Here is a 16,976-nt window from a genome sequence, read left to right as displayed (position 1 = left end):
CCCACAATTCTCTGCTATTGCTCGTTTTACCGGTCACCTATTGACCTTCAGGCTCCCTTTCGCCTCAACGCGAACTAAGCCGCGAAAACACAGCGCATGGAAGACTCTGTCCCTGTTGCATATGGTTTTCAAGATAGCCCGGCCCGGTCGGGCGCGCGCGGCCGCACCTTACGCAGTAGCCGCAGGAGTAGAACGCGCCCTCCCATCCCTCCCCTCCCTCCGGAGCCGTGTGCGCGACGGAAGACGTTGGGCTTCCGCGTTTTGCCCTTGCGTGCGCGAGATTGAGCCGCCATCGCCGGCTCACCCTCGCACGCCTTCATTCGCACACACACGGCGCACGGCGACAATTTTATCGCTCTTAGACTTTATACGGAACCTCATGCTGATGGCGACGTCGACGGCAGAAATGCATCTGGAGTGTCCATATAATTGCTATCGCAATAAAAGTACGCGTTAGGCTCGAAAAATAGGCAGGCAAAACAACGTTTTGAGCATCCTGCTTCTTAAATATAGGCACCATAAATTTTAACAAATATGCAAATGACCTCAAACAAGGACAGGCGCGACCTATATTACGACAGGAAAAGCGAAAATTTGATTATTTCTGATGATACAAAGGCCCAAGCAGTTGAACATAGCCATTTAATTGCCTCATAGTGCTGCTGGACTAGGGACGGCCAATTGGCCTACTTCAACCAGAGCACAGCTCCCATTTATGTTCAATGGTCACTGTCACTTGCACGAGACGTCGCATTAGGGATACAAGCAGGAAAAGAATGCTTGAATATGTGTAAATGCTTATGAAATGCTGATTGAAAGAAGCCCTGTTTTCTGCCTATCACTTTTCAAGACCACTAGACTAAAATCTTATGCATTTCCAGTGTACTACACTTGAAATGCATGAGAACCTGTGGCTGTGGCTGACGGAAATATTAATGCGTTAGCATTAAGATTGTAAAAGTGGGAAAACGTGTATTCAAGCGAAGCTTCTATTGCCTTACTCGTGTCGGCGTCGGTGTTGTTGGTGTCGGCGTACGAAAAAACCCAAGCCGTGCGAAAACAACCGACAATCCCTTTAGCATACGCCAAAGAGGGTGAATTCGAAAGCTGGCGCGCTGAAGCGGCATTCATTAATCTACTTGAGATTCTCATTCGAATTCGTTGTTACATCTTATTGTTTTTCCGCCCAAACGTCACGGGTTCAAGTGTTTTGTTAGTTCAGGCCACCTCTATTAAATGCGCCTTAATTAACCTCACCCTAATTAACACCAAAGGCGGCGGGTTCGACTCCCACCAAAGGTAGAGGGGGCGACTCCCACCAAAGATCGTGGGTTCGGGTGCCTTATTTCATCATCATCATCAGCCTATAGACGATTTCATATTCGGTTCATGGGCGCCGCCATCTTGGGATGTTACACAAACAATTTCTTAGTTTTATGAGAAGTTAAGTCACGTAACATGGGCATGAAACACTCAACGCATTTATACAACTGTTTTCATGCTTGCGAATTGACTGTAGTACCGTAAACTTCGGTATTAAAGACAAAACAGAAACGTTATCAGCCCAGTATGGCGTCACCTAACCGCTTACGTAAAATGGTGTATTTTTATGTCTGCCGCAGGACAAAGGCCTCTTTCAATTACCCCTGTCATGCGCTAGCTGACACCAATTTGTGCCTGCAAATTTCCTAACTTCATCACCCCACCTAGTTTTCTGCTGTCCTCGACTGTGCTTCCCTTCCTTTGGTATCCATTCTGTAACGTTAATGATCCCCCTGTTATCCATCCTAAGCATTACATGGCCTGCCCAGTTCCATTTTTTTCTCTTAATGTCAATTAAAATATCGGCTATCCCCGTTCAGGCCCCGTGAAAGCGCAATGGTTTTCCCAAAACACACAGAAAAGCCATTCGAGATTATACACCTTGACTTCGCGGAGCTCAGAAAAAAGTGGGAGGGAGTACGAACTACGCAAGCTTTTCTACTGGCCATTGATGAGTGCATCCGCATGGTGGCATGCAGGCCCGGAAAAGGAGTTTCCAATAGCATCATCTCGCTGCTTAACCAAGATATATTCAAACGCGCCAAAGTAATCATCGCTGACAATGGTCCAGCGTTTAGAAGTGATCGCTTGAAACGTTGGGCTGACGAGAACATAAAGCTTCGTTTTGCTGCACCATACCATCCAAAAGCAAATGGACTCGCCGAGAGAGCGACACGAGATGTCAAGCAGTTCATCGCGCTCTACCCGAGATTTCCAGGCGTTTGGAAATGCGTCCTTGAAGCGGCTGCGAGCCACCACAATCACTCACACACGGCTGGCTTGGGGTGCACACCGTATTTCGCGTACCGTGACAAATCGTAATGACTTCCCGCAGACCAGCTGTTGGGAATCACAAATATGTTGGTGCTGCAAGAACGAAAAAAGCATGAAGACCAACGTGATACATACAAGACCGCCATGAAAAGGAATTACGACCGCCGACATTAAGTCAAATCTCCTGACATGCAAGTGGGAGATTACGTGCTTGTTCGGAGGGCTTTGCAAGGATCAAAGGCTCCTTTTACAGGCCCCTAAAGTTATGAAGACCGCCCACCAGCTAAGCATTTTAGAGACTCTCTGCTACAGTGGACCAAAAGGTGTTAGTGTGACGTCACCTGTGAACAACGCGGTACCATATCAATCGTACCGCGTTGGTCGAATGCTGGCCGATGAGATCACAAGGCATATTCACTTGGAACGTATTGTCCAGACGGCACCAGTTTCGAGGTATAATTTTCAAAGTGTCTGAACAAATGCATTGGCATTCCAGGTATTTTTCTGCTTTATTGCACAAAACGTCGTTTCCTTTAAAAAGTAAGTGGAACTACAGGGCATTTTCACCGCAAGTTTGACAGCGCATATCTCGCAACCTATGACATCCTCCTAATTCATTCTAAGTGGATGTGCCTTCAAGTTACTAGCTACAATTCGTAATTGAAATATATACCGTAAAGTAGTTTATTTTAAAAATAATTAGTAAATTAGACAATCTGATTGCTGAAACATCACCGCAAACTGCAGTCGCTGCACACAATCCCCCGGCCGCCGAGATTTTTGCCTGCCACATAATGGCGACGCTGGCTTCGCTTGAAGAGCGTCACTTCTACTCCACCAGTTCTTTTATACCCTCTTAGCTCAGTACAGTGCCCTAAGCCTAAATTGCTTGAAATGGAGCGCCGACTGCGCGACCGGCGGCCGTGGAGAAGGCGTTTTCTTGTAGAAAAGTAGCGGCGGCGCTGTAGTCGACGACTCTTGAAAGCGTCGTCCGGCCTCGCAGGCGGCTGCTTGCCGGTGCGTTTGCAGAAATGGCGAGTTTCCACGACAGGAACGTTGAAATTAATGTTTCATCGCAACTGAACTACATTACTGTCCCGGCTACAATTAATCTGCGCCGAGCATGCACCTGGCATGATTGGAGGAGGAGGAGGAACAAACTTTTATTGAAACCAGCAGTTTAGTTGTCTGGGCCTAGCCCTCCCACGTGGGGACGTCGAGGTCTTGCCCCTTCGCCGCCTTGCAGGCTTGCTGGGTAGCCCAGTGTTGGTGGTCGAGGTGCGAGCTGCGCAGGGCGGCGTGCCATCTCGACGAGAGAGTCACGGTATTATCTGTTGGATATTGGTCTTTACATTCCCATAGCATGTGGGGAAGCGATGCTGCCTTAGTCTTACAGTCTTGCAAATGTTACTAGGGTAGGTGTCTGGGTAGATCCTGTGGTAACGTGTTTGTGAGGAGTACGTGTTTGTCTGTAACAGGCGAAGGGTGGTTGCCTGTGCACTGTTTAGCTTCTGAGGAGGATGGGGAAGGTTCTTCTTTCTAGATAGAATGATTTTGTAAGGTCATTGTAGCTGGTGAGGCGATCGCGTTCCGCGGGTGCACCTGCGCTGTCTTCGGCACGGTTGACAAGGCCTCGTGCTACGGAGTGAGCAACCTCGTTGAGGTTGGTGAGGTGCGGATGTACGTCGCCGGCGCGCGCTGGAAACCAGATGAGAGTGATTTCGTTTTCAGGTGAGTGAGGGGCTTGGCGTATGATGCGTAGTGCTTGTTTTGAAATACGACCTTTCATGTAATTGCTGATTGCCGTGCGGGAATCGCTCACGATGGTGTGGCAGTCCGGATCAAGGGTCGCCAGGGCGATGGCCACTTCCTCGGCCGTCTCGACGTTTTGGGTTACAATGCTGGCTGCATGCTTGAGCCTACGGTGGTAGCCGCCGCGAAGCGGTGCCCGTCTTGATATTCAGCTGCGTCGACGAAGGTGACACCCGTGGTGTCGTCATAGGCTTTAATGAGGGAGGCAGCCCTTGCCTTCCGACGTTCTTTGTTGAAGTCCGGGTGCATGTTTTTGGGGATAGGGCCGGCATGTAGCTAAGTCTCTACGCCGCGTGGAATTGGGTATTTGTCTCCATGTTGACGGTGGGAGGTGATGCCGAGTTTAGTTACAATGTGCCGGCCCGTTTCTGTGAGGGTGAGACGCTCCAGATGAGACCGACGCTGTGCTTCGAATAATTCGTCGAGTGTGTTATGGAGTCCCAATTGGAGTAGAAGTTCAGTGCTGGTGTTGTTTGGCAGCCTAAGGCTAGCTTGTAGGCGCCGCGTATAATGATGTCCAATTTAGTCTTTTCTGCTTTGTACCAATTATGGAAGGCGGCGACGTACGTGACGTGACAGGTGACGAACGAGTGAACAAGGCGGATGAGGCTTTCTTCCTTCATGCCCTAGCTGTCACCGGTTGGTCATCCGTTTCAACAGCCGCGACGTATTCGCCGTTTGTCGAAGGATCTTGGATATAGCCGTTGAGTTGGCGTCGTTGGCTTCGATGGTCATGCCGAGGACCCGGATGGTGGAGACCACGGGTATGGTTCCACCATCCCTCATGTGGAGTTGGATTTCCTCGTTATGGCGTTTGTGCGTAGATCCTAGTGGTGGGCGTCCACGGAGCGTGGGGCGGTATAGGAGGAGCTCTGACTTGTCGGGGGAACATCGGAGTACCGTGCCTTGGAGATAATTTTCGACGGCATCGATGGCGTCTTGCAGAGCGGTTTCAATTTGTCCGTCGCTGCCCGTTGTGATCCAGATGGTAATGTCGTCGGCAAAGATGGTATGTTGTATGCCATCGAGCTTCTGTAGTTCCTGTGCTAATCCGAGCATGACCAAGCATTGGGGAAATGACCGAGCCTTGTGGGGTTCCCGCGCATCCAAGAGTGAATTTCTCCGATTTAATATCTCCAACCGAGAGGAACGCCCGTCGGTTGGATAGAAAGTCTCGTACGTAGTTGTAGGTGCGTTCGCCGAGGTTGAGCAGGCAGATGCGTTCGAGGATAGTAGAGTGCGGAGAGCTTTTTTTTCTTATGACGAACAAAATGATTGTAAGATGATTGGTGAAGCGCGACAATAACCTTATTCAAGGAATCCGTATTATTAACCTGCTACTTGGAAATTGGATCGAACGTCGCTATTGGAGCGATCAACGCCCGTCATTCATTTTATTGCCTATATAATTATTATAAATTAATTCCCAGTACAAAACGCATTCGGACTGTGTGAGCACAGCGGACTGCGTGCGCAGTATTGCAATAACTGTATTGTGACGTGGTAGTAACGGTCGAGAACACAGCAGCAAAATTGTGAAAGGCAAAATAAACTCTTCAGTGGGTGAACCTGTGCCCAGAAAAACCGGCTACACTCAAAGCACAACGGTAGCGGCGAACACAGTTGAAAATATGATCAGCGGGTTGAGCGCGTCGGCTTTTATGCATGACTATTTCTCTACGGATGAGTGATCGAAGGTTCCAGAGTAATCGCTGGTGCTAGCGTGTGTTCCAGAAAGTACTACACAATTCGCGTCGCGCATACATGCAATCAGATTACGGAAGGTTCGGTGACGACAGCGGATAGAACCATCGATTCGATAACATTCGAGAAACTTCCGATGCATGCTTCCTGCGCGGAGCGATAACATTTGTTAGACAGTGAAACGCAGTCACCCGAGAAAAATAAACGAGTACGCGTTTTAGTATAATATTTTTTTTATTTAGTCGCAATTCTGCCGAAGGTTATTGGTAGATATTGTCTGTAATCAGAATCCTTATTCGAACTGCAAGAAGCGCACAGCTACCTCCTATACCTAAATGCCATTTTCTCGGCATCCACTGCACCGTTCTTGGTGGCATTTGTGGCATTTTGAAAGAAAACTTTCGAATTATCAAAGTGTAGGAAACAGAATGTTTATTAAAGCTGTCAATCTTTTTCGTACAAATATTGTGAAACTAAAACAAAAGGCAAGCATCAAAGTTAACTATAAGTATAAAAAAATGTCACATTTTTATACTGCAATAATCTACAGGGATATCTACAGTGCGCAAAATTGATGTATTGTATACACTGCTCTGAAATACACCCATAATTTCTTAGCAGGAATTTTCAAAAATGTTCGCAAACATTGTAAATTCCTTCTAAGCTGTATATTTATATATAACATTTTCCCGCTGATGCAGTTCACACAACTGCGATATATGTTTTTAAACAGAATTTGCAGATTTATAAGCTTTGTTCAGTTTTATCTTTAACGCGCTTTCATTCGGGGGCTTCTGTAAAGAGTGCAGTGTTTGAAATCATAATTCTGCTGCACACAGTTGCTTTGAATCAGCATTCTCTCTTAAATGCAACAAATTTCGCCGTCATTATCCGACGCGAGCTGATGCCGTTTTGCCAGTGACCGCAGTGCCGGTGTGTTATTGGTTAGATATCAAGGCACATTCGGCAAAATAGTCGGCACCGCTTCAGGTCAAAGAATTGGTTTCATTCTTGGCACTCGAACTTCTGTTCCGTTATGTGCCCGTAGTCTCTCAAAATGAAATGAGGCTCAAAGTGAAGCTCGCACACAGTGCAATCAGTACCGACGAGCTTATTAAGTCTGTACCCATTTCTCTACAACACAAGTCGTCGCTCTTAATCTCTGGGAGCTTTAAAAAAGCGATAGCTTGCGGCCTTGGTCCGTGCGAGCGTACCCAGTCTTGCACCCAGGTGCATAACATTTAAACGCGGCTTTCCCCGCCCCCTTCTCCCCCCCCCTTTTTTTTTTTGAGTCACACATGTGTGGCAGAGCTCGCACGCGCGCACGCACACACCCATTACAGGCCGGAGCGCGCCAACTTGCGTCAAGAGTGGGCGACGCCAGTGCCACTGCTACTTTCTACAAAAGAGGGGACGCTGGTATGGGAGGCACGCCAGCTTCGGTCGCGCCACTCAATAGTTCTAGTAGCACTCTAGCGCAGGCATCTGGCGTGTCATTGGCCTGTGGCTAGGCAACTCAAGAAAAATAAGTCACTCAGTATAAGTTCATTTATACGCAATTTTTTTTAGCCGAAAAGAATACAAAAATGAAAGATTGTCCGTTAAATTCATTTCATATTCTTTTTTTCCGATGCTCGCGTCAGCTAACGGCTGATGGCAATACGCCTGACATACTTCCCGTTTCTAGTTTTCCGCTCTTCTTGAATTTTTTTCTCTGTGGGAAGATGGTCGAGTCGAGGATCGTTTGAGAATATTGGCTTCAGATTAATATATTGCATACACACACACATGAACAAACCACATCAATGAAAGCGGAGAACAAGGGCGTGTACGGTTTTGGGAGTCAGGCTAACTGTTGCGATGCCAGCTGCTTGCTATAACGCTCTACCGTCGTACTTTTTCATATTACTTGTGGAGTTGTGCCCAAACATTACTTAAAATAACTTCTTTCCGATTTACAGACCACAATAGTTTACTTTAAGTTCTCCCGCAGCACTTATCCAAGCGTTTGTATAAAGAACGATGCGCACTCCCAAAAGAGAATTTTTTCAGGTGTTCTCGATGCTCGAGCGCCTAAGCTGAACAAAAGAACGGATCGTTTTCATTGGAACTGTAAAAAAAAAAAAAAAAAAAAAAAAAAACTCGCGGACAACTTTCTGTGGCAATGAAGGGGAAGCTACGGAGGCAAAGCGCGCACAAGTGAGAGTGCGTCTGAAAAGAGTCCCACGTTTAAATCCACGTTGGTTTAGGCTGGGGAATAGAAAACATAAACAGCCCATTAGCAACAGTTAAATAAGACAGAACACTGCACTGAGTGTAGAAGTTTGCTTATTTTGTGGCTTTTCCCTTCCGCGTCTGGGCAAACACAAAACCATCGCGCGCGGAAGCTGCGTCAATTCAGCGTCTGTTCCGAGCAATGAAAACCACTGTCAACGCTGACGGACTATTTGGCGCTGTAACACATGTACAGCATCCACGCGCCTGTAGCTTTCCCTTCATTGCCACAGAAGGTTGTCCGCGAGTATAGTCAAGGCGATTCGCCATTTGTCTAATAACACTTGTTTTGCACTGTGCATAACACGACATTTTATTGGGACAACAGAGGGTAACACTAAATAAGTTTATGCTTTGTAAAATATTCCTTCAAAACTCCACAACGCCAGGCTGAAGTATTCGAATTCAAATTGTTTTCTAGCATTGGGAAAGATTTGGCGCAGGAAAGGCCTTTGGAACTTGCTAGGTTTAGTCTTTGGTTACAATGAAAGGGCAAGGTAACGCTGGTTGTTACTCGGTAAACAATTAGCTATATTCCGTCAAACAATGAACTTGCTGTGCAGGTTTAAGCTACCGCGCGTTCCTAGGTAGTTACGTGCGTTGGGGGCACAATGGAGTACGCATTAAAGTGTAGTTGCATGCCTTGTCCTGTTTTACGTTGCACACACATACGTAGGTATGGTATAGTCAAGCGCTAAATAAATGTTTGTAGATTATCAGAGATCCTAAACACAGCATGCCTAATGCGCGTTTCCTGATAAAAAGATTTATTAAACGTACTTTTACGACCATCCTCCATCTTCACCTCATTTCCAGTGAAGCTGTTGAATTTGAGCAGTGGCAGTAAGTTTGAACTGCCTGTAATTAAATCACGTACTCAAAAATGTACCCATACGGTATATGACTGCACCTTTTGAAACCTTGCCCGGCCATAACGCTTTCCAGCACTTGTTAAGCAATTTGTAAAGAGGCTGTAATTCACCCACACACAATTAGCTTCATCAGAACATTGGCCACAGTTCCTCCTCCATTCCCCTTCCCCTCCACCCACTCCGATATTCGCTAAATTTGATCTGAGTTGCGTTCAGTTCTCCCAGGGCAATGACATGAACTTTGTGTTGTTCAAAAAACTTATGAAATTCACGCACTGCATGCGTTTGCATCGCTTGCATGCCCAAATCTTTGCAAAGGCAGTAATTAGTGCGCACACTTTGAACTTTGCATACACTGGACGCATAAAGTGTCCCTTATTTTCTGCACGTATAAACAAGGCATACCTTGTTTAGTTCACCCAGGACACCTGAGAGGATGGACATCGCTTGAAGTTTAGGGTCCACTCTGCTCGGAACAATGTATGAATCCAGTGTGGTATGTGGACAGGTTCTCAGCAAGAACTCTTATATGTGAGGGAACAACGACCATGCCTGCAGTGGAAGCCTGAACGAAGCCGTGACTGCGGCTGAACCGATTGAGTGGAGGATGACGTGCGCCTAGTTGGCTTTGCCGTTTTTGCAGCCAAACTCGGTGCTCGTCTCTGGAAGCAATTTAACTCGTCACGCACGGGCGGCCCATGCATCCTAGATGCCAAGACAGCCCGATGGCAGCAGCGTGAGTGGCGCCAACGCACCTAATGTGTCAGTTATAAAGAATTGACAGTTTCGTACCAATCGCGAAGCATTGAAGGCGACAGCGAGGTTACCAAGGAGGTTAGCGTTCCGCTGAACCTCCTCGGACGGTGTTCTAATAATACGCAGGAACGACATATGCATCAAGTCAAATGCAGCAGTTCTGCAAGTACTGCTGCGTAGCAGAAACAGATCCCTGGCACCTACTAGGCGTATCACAACGCTGGCGCACTGTGGAGCAGCTGCCATTGGTGTGGCAGCCGTCGACTCACCTCAATAGCGCGCAAGATGATACCCAAGAAAATCCGTCAGCGTTTGTTTGCTGTCCTGATATAGGAGATGCGAGACAAACTTAGGCCCGAAGGCCAGTATTAAAGCGAAGCTTTCTGTCTCACTGATTCATCCGTGAGCGTCGAAAACGCACTGCAGGAAAGCCAACTTACACAATGGAACTATCTGCGCACACAACAGAACAACGGCGCGCGACATACGTATCGTAGAACACTACAGTTTAGATTCACAATTGTACTGATAAGAACATTACGAATGTTCAGTACTTTCAGTACTTTTACAAGAACATTGGGAACTGCAACGCCATGCTACCCAGATGAACTGTATATATCTGCATTGCATTACGCGCGTCACGCAATGCATTCCCGGTCGTCACCATGGGTACGCCGCGGCTACAGCGCATCGCAGAAGAGGCTGCCGTACGCGAACGTAAGCGCGAGCGCAATCGTGCCCGTAAAAGGCCGATCCCGTGTATCGGCCACGGCATGCAGTCCGTGAAACTGTGAGTGTGTGCGTATAATCAACGGCTACATCATCTAAAAGGCTATGCAACTAAACGAAGTGCGTCTTCATTCAACTTCAACGTTCAAATAATACAATCCTAAATAAGCATTCAAATCACATATGTATCGCATCGGGTCGCTCAGCATTTCTTGGGTTCGTTGTGTGGTCGTTGGCTTTGGACTTTCACTTTGATTCAGTTTGCATGGGAAAAAGCTTCCCGTTCGACCATCTTTCTTTAAGGAAGGGGCTTTGAATTTTTTATTTTAACAGCGGAGATGTTTAAGCCTTAGGTTAGGCCGCGTAGTTCAAACAAGAACTGTGGGCTGATCCTGGAGGTAGTGCAGAAAGGGTCCAAGCACAATGGCATATATTCCTGTGAACTAGCGAAGCTGATTAAGCTCGAGGATAGTCCGTCTAGTGTACGCCGCAAAACCTCACCATGCGTCACCTAGTCGTCACCATGCGTCGCCTAGCAACGCTAGGCGACGCATGGCTGACCGCCGAGCCTCGCCACAGCTTCGTGAGGCGTGACGTCATCGCGCGCGCTGCATTGCTTCACCTTAGCTTTGCCGAGCCATGACGTCACCGCGCCATGAGGAGTGGTTGCCGTGGCTGCGCAGACACGGAGCTAAGCCGTGACGTCTCTGCGCCGACCCACGGGATACTTAGCTCCGAGTCGCCGCCACGGAGACGCCAAAGCCCCGCCAAGGTCGATCCAAGTGGTCGCGAAGCGTCGGGCGAAAAGCGGTTCAGAACGATTTGTTACCGACATCAGCAAGGGTGGTTATATGGGAGCAGCGATTGAAGTGCGACTATGTTTGGAGGGAACAAACATCGGGAAAGAAAAAAAGCGTTTTTAATTACAGTGAGACACAGTTAGATTCATTCAACGAAAATAAAATTCGTAATCAATTTTATGTACGCATGGCAAAAAAAGAACAACTTCATTTTACTTGTTCATTATCAATAAATACCTTTTTCAGCGTCCACCGTAAGAGCGCTCATCGATAGGGGCGCTATCACTTGCAATGCAATGCAGCTCTGGAAGTGGACAGAAAGGCGCGCTCGTAAAGTTCACGCCCCCTGACATGTTGTGTTACTTTGCTTGTCGCCGTTTGTCTGAATTTAGTTTCAATATTTCCTAACCTGTTCAGTCAAAAGTATTGAGTTGCGACCCCCAGATAGTTGCTTACTTTAGTTGTTTTCGTGGGACAGCGCTGGCTGACGGGCTTGGCGTCCAACGAAAGGACGAGCACTCTACGCCCAAAGCGTTCGTCGGCCTCCAAAGAAAGTATGTTCCGTGCAGCGATGCGATTTAGACACCTGTACGGCTGAACTTTTCCTGCATCGCTTTCCGCGCAAAAAGCTCGAAACGCCCATCAGGTCGAATGGCGGGGCATTTGAATATACAGCTCTAATGGCAGGCCTTCAAAAACAAATTTCGCGCCTTTGAAAAGAAAAAGACGTCACTTTTGTTTTTAACGGATATGACGTCAAATTATTTTTTCTTCCGCCGGAAGTGTTCCCTCCTCATAGACATGGCGCTAAGCACCATGAACCGCAGATGAACCGCCATGTTTCGAACGTATGGACTTCTATGGAAGCTTCGCTACCAGGTATATTTACCTTGGCCCCGCCGTCACTGCACCGAGAACATCGCCGCGAAGATTGGGCGGCCGAAGAGCCTCACTCCCGAAGCAGCGGAAGCGTGGCGTGAAAGCCGCCGGGCCGCTACTCGAGAGCGAGTGCGACGACTTCGGTCCGATTCCGAGTACCGCCTCGCCGAAGCGGCGCCGAAAAGTCGGTGATTCGTAGAAGATCTGGAGTTACGAGCCCGCGAAATCGACCAAAAGCGTTTGAGCGCTCAGAAGCCTCCAGATACTTAAATGACCGAGTGTTCGTTGCGCCTAGGGCTGTCGATGATTCCAAGGTTATCTTGCGCAAAACGTGGCCGAGTCTCGAAGCATAACCTCGCAAAAACTTGGCCGACCACTATTGTGAAGCTTCCGACGTGCGGCTCATTCGTGGGTAGTTAGAAGGTTACAATGGCCGTGTTCTGAGACACAACAGACCCACTGCGCGTTTGGCTGCAAAAACGACGACGCCAAGTGGGCGCAGTGTCACGCCCTGCATAATCGGCTTTGCAGAAGTATCAGGGCCGCGCTGCGTCTTCCGCTGCTGGTCGCAAAAATGCACCTGCCGTGTCCACATTATTGTTATCGCAATAAAAGTGCCAGCAGGCAATTTTCAACCATCCTTATCTCGTTGCAACTAAGAATTTGGGACGCTATATGACGCTTCCTGGGTTTTCCTACCAATACAGTTTACTGAATACTTTCAGGATGGGCCAGTGTCGTAAGAAAACGGGTTGCAGCACTTCTTTGGCTGAGCACAATAAATCAGTCACCATCATCATCATCGTCGTCAAGTGATCGTCATTGTCGTGTCGTTGCGGTGCAGTTGCTGCCACACACAAGTTAGCGTCACTCCCTCAGTTACACTCCTTACAGTAAGCTGTAGCTGGTTGTCGTAATGCCCTCCTCAGACTACCTTACAGAAAACCTCCGGAACAGGCTTACAACCATCGTCTCCTGAGCGCCGTTTGCGAAACGCTGCTGCGGCCGCACCTCTGCTTCTCGTGATATATGTTATGTTACACAGTTGACTACTCGCGTTGGCGGGCGTCGAAAGGTTGCTCACCTGAAAATATCCGCTCCTTGCCTCGAACGAAGCAGGGAGCGGACTATAACCTCGAAGCCTGCGGTTCACGGTGATTGATCTCTCTACTACGACAAGGGTTCCTAAACTGGGTTCCGCGGAACTCGGATGTTCCAAACGGTATCTTTAACTACAATTTAACAGCTTAAGCCATCAATTCCGCACTTTGGTAGCCTTCACGAGAGAGAGAGAGAGAGAGAGAGAGAGAGAAAACATTTATTTGGACCATCGAGGTGGTAGCTCTTGATGTCGAGTGGGTGGTGTCCTTTTCCAGGGCTCCACTGGCCATGGCTGCTCGACGAACTTGCTGGACGAAAGCTTCTTGTCCCACCAGGATATCGCCGGTCAGCTGTCACTCCCACTGCTCAAATAACGTGCTAGGCGTCTTTAAGTGTTGAGGTTTGCCCCCGCACCGCCACGAGATGTGAGAGTGTAGGGCGTGTGTCGCCGCACCAGGGGCAGATGCCGTGATATTTTTGTGGGTACATTTTGCTGTGTATGTGTAGGCTTGGGAAAGTGTTAGTATGGATACGTCTGAGAGATATACTGCGTCTTCAGTGCTGAGCTTTTTGTGAGAGGGAGGTTAAATCCTGCGGTTGAGCCGCTGGATCTCGAGGCGGTCGCAGTAATCGGATGGCAGGGCACGAAGGTAAAGAGTGGGGTGTGATGGGACGATTGGTTTTGTCCCGCTCGCTTGATTAGCGCTCGAGCAAAGGCGTTAACCCTTTCGTTCCCCTCCAGTCCCACGTGGTCCTGCGTCCGAATGGAATTCTTGTAGCCTCGGGCCTAGAATCTGAGCCCCCAGCAGAAATATTAATCGATCGCAACAACCATCGCCAGGCGGTAGAATATAAGTGCAACGCATTTGTATTGTGCTGATATTGTGCGCCCTGTACGCCTCCTGGCTGTGCACAGCCTTATATCGATACACACGACGCATCCGTTCTGCAACGCACTCAACCTTTGCTCCACTGGCCGTGACATTAAGCTGCAGATACTTTTTGAGGGATTCACGGGATTGTGAAAGACCGTCTGCATTAAGTCAACTCGGAAAAGGTCACCGAATGAAGATTTGGGGCCACAAAGCGCCGCCAGCTTTGGACGACGAAATTAAAAGCAAGAAAATTAACGGAGAATGGGACGGGTAGTGCTCCACTGATAAATAACTATATCATGCGTTCTCAAATAGGCGTATAATTTTGCCTTACTTTTTTAGGTCAGCTTGCATTAGTCTTAGAACGACGTGATTTTAAGCTATATTTTCGTATGGTAAGCACGTTTGACACATTACTGCTTTGCACTAGAAATTATGAGGCTGCGGCTTTTGTGTTTTTGGAGGGCACATGCACTAAAAAAGGTTCGCAGTTTATGAGATATCCCATCCACGTGCTGCTCGGAACGCGTTGTACCTACACTCGAATCCAAATAATTTCTGAAACGCGTCCGCATATGCCTGCGAGACAGCAAAATTACACATCGCGGTAATTATGCAGGTCCAAGACTCAATATGAAGGCAAGACATTGTGACCGAAGACAGGTAGTTGCAGTCTCAGGCTACTAATATTCAAGGAGCAAAGCACCGTGAAAATTATCGCGATAAACGATCATTTATGGCCTCGTCAGTGACCCTGGTACTTACATGTAAGAGCTGTAAGATACACCGGAAAAAGTGAACAATGTATAGGAAGATAAATATTTTTATTTTCTTGCATAACGGATTCTATCGCCGCAACAAAAACTTACGTGGAACCCGAATGAGTAATGAATTTGGTCATGTCCGTGATTGAGAGGCTTTCTTGTTTGATGACTGTTTCTGTGAAAAAAAAAACACAGTTGGGGTGGTAAGAGGTAAGTTGAAGAAATCACGGAAAATGCAAAGGCAATATTTTTTGACAACAAGAATGGTAAGGGGGGGCATGCGTAATAACTGGATGAGGCTAAACAGGAGTTCAACTGGAATTTTATATTCTAGCTATGAATACCCAAAAAATAGCTGCCTCAAGCGCAGCAGAAACCCATGGCTGCAAGGCAGGAATTGCAAGTAAGTAAAGACAGCATTCAAAGTACAAACAGCATTATGTGACTGCCGTGATGGCGTAGAATCAAGACACAAATATTCCGTGAAAGCTGCAAACAATACTTACACTTCTTGCGGAGGAGAGCACCGTAGTGGTATGGAGAGCCGAGGCCGTAGCCGTAGTTCAGACCGTATGCGAGGGGACCGTGCCCAAAACCATAGTTGCCAACGCCATAGCCAAGCGTTCCGACGCCGTAGCCGTAGACTGGGGCAGCATGGTAGGCAGCGACAGCTGGGGCAGCGTGAGCGACTGCTGCCACTGCTGGGGTGGCGTGGACAGCAGTGACGGCTGGAGCAGCATGATAGGTGGCGACTGGGGCGGCAGCGACGACAGCTGGGGCGTGGTGTGTGGTGGTAACCTTTGTCACAGCTGTAGCAGCAGCAATGACGGGGGCAGTGGCGTAGGTTGCCGCAACCTTGGTCACAGCAGGAGCGGCGGCAACTACTGGAGCAGCTGCGTAGGTGGCGACAGCTGGGACGTGGTAGGCGGCGGCAACTTTCGCCACTGCTGGAGCAGCAGCAACGACTGGAGCAGTGGCGTACGCGGCCACTGGAGCGGCCACCGCAGTTGAGATTGGAGCGTGTGCAACAGTCGCGACAGCTGGAACGGCGTGGTAGGTAGCCACAGCTGGGGCAGCGGCGAAGCCAAGGCCATAAGAGCCGATGTGTCCGGCAAAGGCGCTGGCGGCCAGGGCAAGGACGATGCAGGCACGGAACTGGGAAACGATGTCGCAGCATTCAAACATAGGGCTTTAAAAAGACGCATTGCTGTTACGCTTGAAAAAAAAATGTTTGTCGACGACATTAACAAACGGCAATTTTTCTAATTCATGGAGAAATTGGTCGCTGTACTTTAAGCAAGTACAGCTATTGTGTTGTTATTTCACTGGCAGCCATTTATACATGGCGTAAATTATAATTTCAGGTTGGAACGACCACGTCAGTTGTGACAAGCTGTGAAGAGACACAATAATCTGTGCATGAAAATTTTAGCTCGAGAAAGTTTTCATCAATGCTTTTAATATCGACTTTTTCTGTTCTATTCTGAAATCGCAGCTCAAACAATATACGTTCCATAAATGTTTGACTCCTTTAGTGCGTGCGCACTTTTTAATAATTCTCATTGGCAGGCGCAGGCGCTTAAGATTTTAAACGGCGGTAAAACCTGCGTTTGGTACAAAAACGCGAATTTGTAAATGTGAACATTGTTTGTGAAAGAGTAAAGTCTGCCACTTTTCGCAGAAAGTAGGGGCAGTAGCTTACCATGGTGGCGATGGAGGTGCTGTTGGAGCAACTGCTGGCTATTCTCTGCTTTCGGTCTGCTTTTATACAAAACCAACCTCAGCGAAATGTACGAGCTGAGTGAAGGCACCGTGACAAAGTTACTTGCGCAATCCAAAGAAAACTGGACGAAACCGCTTCCGCCGTAACGTTGGCGAATGCACGAAACTTATCTCGAAGGTTATTGAATCTCCACCCTAGCAGCGCGAAAGCCAAGTTTTTTTTTCTCTCTTCCTGTCCCGTCAGCGTTCGCAAAATGATAAATCATCACCGTCGTTGAGACAATATAAATAAACCTCCCGTAACACATGCACATGAACTAATCTTTCGCTTTTAAGTAAACGGCAAAAATCGAAGTGGCGAAGAGTGATTAA

The 16,976-nt window shown here is 48.0% G+C and overlaps 1 protein-coding gene across 1 annotated transcript; it reads right to left on the bottom strand.

Annotated features, from left to right (window-relative positions):
* Positions 1-15,242: 15,242 nt before the first annotated feature.
* Positions 15,243-16,067, bottom strand: LOC119444843 (cuticle protein 63). Its single transcript, XM_037709185.1, has 2 exons — positions 15,389-16,067; positions 15,243-15,265 (listed from the first exon to the last, which is right to left on the bottom strand). The coding sequence occupies exons 1-2, from the start codon at positions 16,065-16,067 to the stop codon at positions 15,243-15,245; spliced, it is 702 nt and encodes a 233-aa protein (XP_037565113.1).
* Between the last annotated feature and the right edge of the window lie 909 nt (positions 16,068-16,976).

The sequence above is a fragment of the Dermacentor silvarum genome, chromosome 3 (genome assembly GCF_013339745.2).
Source record: "Dermacentor silvarum isolate Dsil-2018 chromosome 3, BIME_Dsil_1.4, whole genome shotgun sequence".
Lineage (NCBI taxonomy): Eukaryota > Metazoa > Arthropoda > Arachnida > Ixodida > Ixodidae > Dermacentor > Dermacentor silvarum.
This window is presented reverse-complemented; position numbering and strand designations above follow the sequence as displayed.